Source organism: Onychostoma macrolepis, chromosome 12 (assembly GCF_012432095.1).
Source record: "Onychostoma macrolepis isolate SWU-2019 chromosome 12, ASM1243209v1, whole genome shotgun sequence".
NCBI classification, from domain to species: Eukaryota; Metazoa; Chordata; class Actinopteri; order Cypriniformes; family Cyprinidae; genus Onychostoma; species Onychostoma macrolepis.
In genome coordinates this window covers 20,954,581-20,964,019 of record NC_081166.1, presented here as the reverse complement: position 1 = coordinate 20,964,019, position 9,439 = coordinate 20,954,581, and the positions used below count along the sequence as shown (strand labels likewise).

At 39.2% G+C, this 9,439-nt stretch overlaps 1 protein-coding gene and 1 long non-coding RNA gene across 4 annotated transcripts; one reads left to right on the top strand and one right to left on the bottom strand.

Annotated features, from left to right (window-relative positions):
- The first annotated feature begins 849 nt into the window (after window positions 1-849).
- LOC131550932 (uncharacterized) lies at window positions 850-1,735 on the top strand. The gene is made up of 3 exons (XR_009273667.1): window positions 850-940; window positions 1,044-1,159; window positions 1,361-1,735. It is a non-coding gene; the product is annotated as an uncharacterized LOC131550932 (long non-coding RNA).
- Window positions 1,736-3,053: 1,318 nt separating this feature from the next.
- Window positions 3,054-8,609, bottom strand: LOC131550929 (uncharacterized). 3 transcript variants are annotated; one of them, XM_058793457.1, is made up of 5 exons: window positions 8,170-8,609; window positions 7,768-7,917; window positions 7,102-7,493; window positions 6,412-7,012; window positions 3,054-3,324 (listed from the first exon to the last, which is right to left on the bottom strand). In XM_058793457.1, exons 1-3 carry the CDS (start codon window positions 8,525-8,527, stop codon window positions 7,363-7,365), a joined length of 639 nt encoding a protein of 212 aa, XP_058649440.1. In that variant the 5' UTR covers window positions 8,528-8,609; the 3' UTR covers window positions 3,054-3,324; window positions 6,412-7,012; window positions 7,102-7,362. The 3 variants fall into 3 exon arrangements, with proteins under 3 accessions (XP_058649440.1, XP_058649441.1, XP_058649439.1); XM_058793458.1 differs by having other exon boundaries at window positions 7,135-7,493; XM_058793456.1 differs by having other exon boundaries at window positions 6,412-7,493.
- Window positions 8,610-9,439: the final 830 nt, after the last annotated feature.

Sequence of the window (9,439 nt, the reverse complement as noted above, 5' to 3'; positions counted from 1 at the left end):
TTCGGCGGGCACAGTTCTCAAGAGGAATACTTCAGCTGCAAAAAGGTAAGTTATTTAATTTATTTAATATTCAATCTCGCGTTGTTTAATGTTTTAAATGCAAGAAACCATCTAAAAAGAGTATTTTTTAGATGGTTTCTATTAGGAGGTTTGCGATGATAACATAACGTCAGAAAAACCGTTCGGTCCCGGATATATTGTGTTGATGAGTAACGTAGGCCTAACTGTTAGGCGCCGTCTCTTTAGAAAAACAATATGTAATTTTTTTTTAATAAAAAACCGATGAGCTGTATCCAGTGCACCATAATGTTAGCTAAATAATTTTTAATGAGTTAAATTCTATTTTGTTTGCTAGAATTCATTCGATTCATCTTTTTCAACGAGTGGTTGCTATTGAATCATAGGAGTCGGACTGCGCTGGTGGCGCCATAAACATCTAACGTTATACAGGTGACTCTCTGATTTGATTCACTTAACCATTCAAATGAGTCATTTGTTTGTGAATCTGAAACTGAGCACACTGTTGTAGCATTACACCTGCTAAGACAATTCAATATGTGCAATCTGAATTGAATAATATTTATTTTGTGGTAACACTGCCGTGTGGGAAGCTCTGACAGACAAAAACATTATAGATACGCAAGAGAAAGCTGTAAAATGTAAGTGCATCATCTTTTGTTCTTGAATGGAGGCCTAATCTGTCTGCTGCACTTGAGCAGGTTCAGTTTTTAGAGTGAATGAAAACTTTGGAAGCGTATATATGCTGTATGATGTGATTAAAATCATACTTATTTTACTGTGGTGGGGATTATTATGAGCAAACAAACTTAAAAGTTTAATCTGAACACTATGTAATCTGACATCTATTTTTATTTTATTTTTTACAGAAATTCTGAGCTGCTGCATGAATTTATGCATGAACATTCATCAAACATATAAGGTGCAAATTCTGGGTCTGGTCCTAATGATTGTAAAAAAAACAAGCTGTAATGCTTAAGATTTAATAATTACCTTACAATATATATTTATACATATATTTCAAGGCTGCAATTTGGAAAAACTTTCAAGCTAATGCTGCTGAAATGGATGTCAAGGGGACTATGAAGAGGTGGCTCCAGCTGGCAGATCAAAAGGGTGGACTTCGGGAGGCAGACACACTGTGAGTTTAAAAGTCCCATCTCTTTAGTCTTGCATTTCTATATTTCAAATCCCTTAAAGGATTTTTATGCTGCACCAATTAGTGTAAGCAGCAACACTTGGCAACACTTCCCATAATATCTAATGTACTTGTTAATTTGTAAGAAGAATGACATCAATGCTTATATTAGTCGCTTATATACTGTCTCACCCTTATACCTAGGTTAAACGTATTTAGCTGATCCAGTCCGTATCCAGACCAGACGGTCGACCTGCAACCAGAAATGACCACAACACACATCCCTGACTGTCAGCGGAGACCATGTCAGCTAGATGACAGATTCCTATGAAGACCTCATTGATGGCCCCAGCACAGATCCTCAGCAAAGACTACGAGAACCAGACCCTCTGCACAGACCCTTTTTACCAGATTCACCTGCTAGCGTGATGTTTCTTCAAGCAGAAGTTGGATGAAATATTCTGAATGATATCAATCCACAATCTGACTTGTGATGCACCCTGGAATAATCACATCACGTTCATTCATTTGGCCAGACGAGACCGTTTCCTGACTGAGCCTGGTCTTGTTTGGGTTCCTTGTCACTGTTGCCAGGAATTCACATTTTGATATCCTAAAAACAGACTTTAGTCACATGAATGACTGTAAACAATTAATTAACGAAATGTACTGTATCCTAACTGCGTGAGCTTAATCAGACGACTTATTATTTTTTACCAAAAATATCTGGGGGACCCCCCCTATGTCTATTTATTTTTTTTTAATGTGTGCTTCTCATCTGTTCTGCAGTCTATGGGTAGCGCAGCGTCACCATACAGATTTAACAACACGCACAGGAGCTAGTCCTCTGCTGTTGTACGGGGCAGGTCCTAGATCGGGCTTTCTTCTGTGCAGCCTAACGCGTTTCGCAGAAATATTTATTTCAGAAATTTTAATCAGCACCCAGTCTGTTTTATTTAGCCGTGTACATTGTTAAATCTGTATGGTGACACTGCGCTACCCATAGACTGCAGAACAGATGAGAAGCACAGATTTAAAAAAATGAAATAGACGTAGGGGTGTCCCCCAGATATTTTTGGTAAAAAATAATAAGTCTGATTAAGCTCACGCAGTTAGGATACAGTACATTTCGTTAATTAATTGTTTACAGTCATTCATGTGACTAAAGTCTGTTTTTAGGATATCAAAATGTGAATTCCTCAATTAGGGTCGGCGCCAGAGCACACAAAGTGAGGGGACATGCACAAATTATTTATTTATTTTATTTTATTTTAAATAAAAAGGGGGGGGGGGGGTTACTTTGAAAAGAAAATAACCTGTTTCTAAATATTAATTAACACCAGTGTTATGGTTCAAAATACACTCTCGCACATTTAACAAGAAAAGATGTCGATGACGTTCAGCATGTGTAGCTCTTAATTATCGTTAATGTTTGATCTTTACATCTTCCCCCATCTTTTAATCGAAATATTATTAACAAAACGAATAAGACTAGTTGACGAGTTGTAACACAAATAAATGAAAGACCTATGGATTTTACCCTTACTGAAAAAGACATACTTAGTTTTTGGTTCATTAAAACTGGCTAAACCTTTATTAACAAAACGACTAAGACTGATTACATCCGCGTTAAAACAAACTTTTTCTCCATTAAAACAAACACTCAGTTTGTGGTCCATTATTACTTTCATGGAGAAAAAAAAACAAACAAAAAAAAACATAAAACTAAAAAAACTTATAGGCTATTAAACAAATTTATATATATATATATATATATATATATATATATATATATATATATATATATATATATATATATATATATATATATATATATATATATATATATATATATTCTTTTCAAGTTTATTTGTATAGCGCTTTTCACGATACAATCGTTGCAAAGCAGCTTTACAGGAAATTAAGTTTCTACTATATATATGCATACACATACGCACACATGCACATATATATATACACATACACGCAGAAGAAACCCAATATATTTAAGTTATGACAGAATTAACTGGGTAATTGTGTATGTTGTCGGAGGGTTGGCATCCTCCGTGGTCCTCTGAGGTGTTGCCATCATCTCTTCTCAGGTGTTTGGTCATCTCGGATCTTTTTAAGGGTTGGATCCAGACTGACGCTTCAGTAATTCTTGTTTACTGTTGACAAAATGTTAATCCCGTGGCAGAATCAGTGAAACAGATAAAGACATAATTAGCGTAGCTGCTGTTCTATTCAAGCAAAAATTATTTGTTCAACCCAATCTAAAGAATTATAATGTACATTTGATCAGATATAAATGCAGTACAAGATTATTATGTGAATGCTTGGCTAAAGAGATGTGTCTTTAATCTAGATTTAAACAGAGAGAGTGTGTCTGAACCCCGAACGTTATCAGGAAGGCTATTCCAGAGTTTGGGTGCCAAATGTGAAAAAGCTCTACCTCCTTTAGTGGATTTTGCTATCCTAGGTACTACCAAAAGTCCAGAATTTTGCAACCTTAGGGAGCGGGTTGGATTGTAGCGTGGTAGAAGACTAGTTAGTTACGCAGGAGATAAACCATTTAGTGCCTTATAGGCAAGTAATAATATTTTGTAATTGATCCGGAACTTAATAGGTAGCCAGTGCAGAGACTGTAAAATTGGGGTAGTATGATCATATTTTATTAACCTGGTAAGGACTGCTGCATTTTGGACTATCTGTAGCTTGTTTATTGAAGATGCAGGACAACCACCTAACAGTGCATTACAATAGTCCAGTCTAGAGGTCATGAATGCATGAACTAGCTTTTCTGCATCTGAAACAGGTAGCATGTTTCGAAGCTTGGCAATGTTTCTAAGATGGAAGAATGCTGTTTTTGTAACATGGGAAATATGATTTTCAAAGGACAAGTTGCTGTCTAATATAACACCAAGATTTTTGACTTTAGAGGAAGTAACAGTACATCCGTCTAGTTGCAAATTGTAATCCAAGAGATTCTGAGTACTGTTTTTTGGTCCAATAAGTAATATCTCGGTCTTATCCGAATTTAATAGGAGGAAATTATTGGTCATCCAATCTTTTAAATTTTTAACACAATCTATTAGCTTTCAGAAGTTTCATCTGGTCTTGTTGAGATATATAGTTGAGTATCATCAGCATAACAATGAAAACTAATCCCGTATTTTCTAATAATATCACCAAGGGGCAACATGTATATTGAAAATAGCAGAGGTCCTAGGACAGATCCTTGTGGTACTCCATACTTTACTGGTGATAGTTGAGATGACTCCCCGTTTAAAAAAACAAAGTGGTAGCGATCGGATAGGTAGGATCTAAACCATCTTAAAGCCTGCCCTTGAGTACCCGTGTAGTTTTGTAATCGATCTATGAGTATGTCATGGTCTATAGTGTCGAACGCAGCACTAAGATCATCTGAAACCTGACTGAAATTCTTCATAGAGATCATTTTTTTGCAAGAAGAAGCACAATTGAGCAGACACAACGTTTTCTAAAATTTTAGACAAACACGGCAGATTTGAAATGGGTCTGTAATTTGCCACTTCACTAGGATCTAGTTGTGGTTTCTTAATAAGAGGCTTAATAACCACCAGCTTGAATGGTTTTGGGACGTGACCTAAAGATAACGATGAGTTAATAATATTGAGAAGCGGTTCTTCTGCTACAGGTAACAACTCTTTCAGTAGTTTAGTGGGTACAGGATCTAATAAACATGTTGTTGGTTTAGATGCAGTGATAAGTTTATTTAGTTCTTCCTGTCCTATAGTTGTAAAGCACTGCAGTTTTTCTTTGGGAGCTGTGAATGAAACTGAAGTACTAGACGGTGTAGAACCTACATTTGTTATTGTATTTCTAATGTTATCTATTTTATCAGTGAAGAAATTCATAAAGTCATTACTATTAAACTGTGAGGGAATATTTAGATCGGGTGGCGTCTGTTTATTTGTTAATCTAGCCACTGTGCTAAATAAAAACCTTGGATCGTTTTGGTTATTATCTGTGAGTTTGTGGATATGCTCTGCCCTGGCAGCTTTTAAAGCTTGTCTATAGCTGGACATACTGTTTTTCCACACAATTCTAAAAACTTCCAAGTTAGTTTTTCTCCATTTGCGCTCAAGATTACGAGTTTCTTTCTTGAGAGAATGGGTATAACTGTTGTACCATGGCGCAGTACGTTTTTATCTAACCTTTTTCATATTGAGGGGGGCAACAGCTTCTAATGTATAGGAGAAGATAGTGCCCATGTTGCTAGTCATTTCGTCTAGTTTACGAGTATTTATGGGTACACAGAGCAGTTGAGATAAATCAGGCAGGTTATTTGTGAATCTGTCTTTGGTGGCTGGAACAATAGTTCTGCCCAGACGATAACGCGGAGCCATATAGTTAATATCGGTAATATGCAGCATGCACGATACAAGGAAATGATCAGTAATATCATCACTTTGAGGTACGATATCTATATCAGTAAGATCAATTCCATGCGATATAATTAAATCTAGCGTATGATTGAAACAATGAGTGGGCACGGTGACGTTTTGCTTGACTCCAAAAGAGTTTATTAGGTCAGTAAACGCAAGTCCTAACGCATCATTTGTATTATCAACGTGAATGTTAAAATCTCCGACAATTAGCGCTTTATTAACATTAACCAATAGATCTGAGAGGAAATCTGCAAATTATTTTAGAATTCTGTATATGGCCCTGGCGGTCTATACACAATCGCCAGAGCAAGAGATAGGAGAGATTTCTTTTGCATATCTGACAGTGTAACATTAAGTAGAAGTATTTCGAATGAGTTAAACCTGTATCCTGTTTTCTGAGTAACATTGAGAATATCACTAAATATTGTAGCGACACCACCGCCACGACCAGTCTGACAGGGCTCATGTTTATAACAGTAGCTTGGTGGAGTAGACCCATTAAGACCAAAATTTTCATTTGGTTTAAGCCAGGTTTCAGTCAAACAAAGTACATCAAAACTATTATCTGTGATCATTTCATTTACAATAACTGCTTTGGGTGCGAGTGATCTAATGTGTAGGAGCCCAAGCTTTAGAAATAGTTTTTGTTCATTTTGCATTTTTCAGGTTTAATCAGGATCAGATTTTTTCTAGATCCTACATTAAATTTATATGTTGACCTCACTATTCGGGGAACAGATACAGTCTGTATAGATTGGACAACGCAAGTACTTCTGTCATTTAGGAGCAAAAGCCATCATAGCAGTTATTTGAGAATTGGCTTACTAGTCAGATGGAGCGTAGCGTTCTGGAGATGTTGTCCGACAGGAGTTCCGCTCCGACTCTGCTGAGGTGCAGGCCATCAGCACGGAAAAGCCAAGAACGCTCCCAGAAAAGATTCCAATTATTAACAAAGAGCAGTTTCTGTTCTTTACACCATGACAACAACCATTCGTTTAAAGCAAAAAGTCTACTGAACCTTTCGTGTCCTCGTCGATATGTGGGAAGCGGTCCTGACACGATGATCGTCGTCGCAGGCGATGTGCTGCGTACCGTCTCGATCAGGCTCCTGAAGTCCCTCTTCAGTGTCTCCGTCTGCCGCAGCTTGGTGTCGTTAACCCCCACGTGCAGCACGACAGTGCCGATGCTCTCATCGCCCTTCAGGATCATGGGTATCTGCGCAGAAACATCAAGAACACGAGCACCAGGGAAACAGTGAATGTGCACTTTACCTTCAGCTAACGTAGCACGGACGTGCCGGACGATGGAGTCTCCGACGATCACAGCGTCGTGTTCCGTCTCGCGGAGGGGAGCGAAGCGGTTCCAGGTGGAGATCTCGAAGACCGGAGGGGGATCGAGAGGTCATCACCCGGGGCCTGGCTTGCGTCTTAAAACGACACTCGGTTTCGATAATCTATAATTTATCACATGCCAGCATACCTTCTGAAGCTGGTACAGACAAAAGTTCTGTATCACCTTCTGCACAAACGCCAATAACAGCGGTCTCACCGATGATGGCAGCTATTCGGTTGTGCAAACATTATCAAAGTAAAAAAACAAACACAGATAAAAACACAAATGCCTATGGCATTAGTCGGCGAGAGAGTTCTATTCCCGTCGGCTACTCATTGCCTGGACGAGCATCCCCATGACGTTGAGGAAGGCTTGATTGAAAGCAGCCGTTTGAGAGTGTTCCTCTGCCCTCAAGGCCGCTTCCTGCTCCCTCGCTTGACTGGCCTAGTCAAGTGCCATCTGCAAGTGGCGCTCCCTCTGGGCACGGTTCAGCTCCTGCTGCTGAATGTCTGCTACCTGCATCTCTCGTAATACTGCAAGATGTTCCTGATGGTGCAGGCTCCGTTTCCTCTTTCCTGGTCCAAAATGAAGAAAATAAAGTTAAAAATGGGAGTAATTCTTTTGAAAAGAAGTTTTTTTGTACTGTGATTTTGTATAAATTAATTTGTGAAAGAACTGTACAGTAACATCCTTAAAATATCTATATTATCACATTTACAGTAGCTACCAATAATGTACTTATGGTAAGCAACAGGAATTCATGACATGGTATATAATGATATATATCCTACATTGCGATATCCCATTTGTACATATTATGATATATGAAATATCAAATTTGTGTTATACCTGTTACCACACGCTGCGGTGTTGTCGTGCAGCTGGAGGTTGATGTTGATGGTGTTGGCGGTCGTGGTGGAGACGCTGTTAGCACCGGTTGGGAAGAGGACTCGTCGTTGCATAGAGAAAGTGCAAGTGAATCGATCGTAGACAATGAGTCTGAAACGCAAAGTTTGTCTAATTAGTTGGGAATGCACAAATTACTGCAACACACACAAAAAAGACAACAACAACTCCTGAACATCATGAACAATAGCACTACAGCTAATAACTGTTAGCTACTAGGACTTTGTGCTTAATTACGCCATGATTTTACAGTGAAATTGAAAAATAAAATAGGAATTGACGGTCAATAAAATCAGTAAAGTTAAGATTTCAAGCGTTATATTTAGTTTACATAACACAACGTACCATCCTCGATCGTGTTCTCCAACAATGGCGTGGCCGAGTCCAGGGCACCCTCCCTCCCAATGCTCGTTGGTCTACCTCCGTAGATTGCGTCCATTTGGTCGAACCACTTCCATGACCGTCTGTTTGAACCACTCCGGCTGTTGTGGTCCTTTATGCTTCTGTAGTCGCTCTTCAGTTTTTTTAACTTGTCCCTACACTGTTTGTAGGTCCGGTGGTAGCCGTGTGCGGCCAAGAGCTTAGCGACCTCCTGAAAAACTTTTTCATTCCGCGTCGCCCCATCAAGCTCTCGCTGGATCCGCTCCTCGGCTATCAACGAGAGGAACGTCTGTACTTCCTCAGCAGACCACGAAACAGCCATTTTTTGGTTGATACAAAAAGGTGCGTTTGTTCAAACAAAAGTTGCGTCCGGTCCGATCCTTTGCTGGCTGTGCTGATTTAAATCTAGCGGGTCTGTTGTGTCTCGTGTCACAAGTTCAGTGACGCAGTAATGACGATTTTCTCCGGCCAATCAGTGATCAGCAGAGTTTACACGTCACGTTTTGGTAACGGTGCGGTTCGCTTGGAACCTCGGCCGAGGTGGTACTAAAAAAGTACCAGGTACCAGGTACCGTACCCAGTGGAAAACCCCCCAAAAGTGAGCCGAACTGAACCGTACCGTGCCGTACCATGCAGTGGAAAAGCGCCATATTAGTTCTACTGGATCTTAGCGCTGCGTTCGACACTATCGACCACAACATTCTTTTGAATAGACTAGAAAACGTTGTTGGCATTAGTTGAAGTGCCTTAGCATGGTTCAAATAGTACTTATCTGACCGCCATCAGTTCGTAGCAGTGAATGAAAAGTTATCATATCGATCACAAGTGCAGTATGGAGTACCTCAAGGCTCAGTACTAGGGCCGTTACTTTTCACGCTTTACATGTTACCCTTGGGAGATATTATCAGGAGACATGGTGTTAGCTTTCACTGTTATGCTGATGCTACTCAGCTCTATATTTCTTACTCTATGAGTAATTTTTTACTGCTAAATTCTGAAAAAACAGAGGTGTTAATTATCGGACCTAAAAACCCCACATGTAATAACCTAGAACATTATCTAACACTTGATGGCTGCTCTGTCATTCTTCTTCATCAGTTAGGAACCTAGGTGTGCTGTTTGATAGCAATCTTTCATTTGAAAGCCATGTTTCTAGCATCTGTAAAATGCGTCTTTTCATCTCAAAAACATATCTAAATTGCGGCCTATACTCTCAACATCAAATGCAGAAATG

Bases quoted from the DNA above. Each gene is read 5' to 3' on its own strand.
- LOC131550929 (XM_058793456.1), bottom strand. From the start codon at position 8,527: ATGGCTGTTTCGTGGTCTGCTGAGGAAGTACAGACGTTCCTCTCGTTG. The intron at 7,918-8,169 runs GTACGTTGTGTT...TTTGCGTTTCAG, and splicing joins GGAGAACACGATCGAGGATG to ACTCATTGTCTACGATCGAT. The intron at 7,494-7,767 runs GTATAACACAAA...ATTTTGGACCAG, and splicing joins ACCGCAGCGTGTGGTAACAG to GAAAGAGGAAACGGAGCCTG.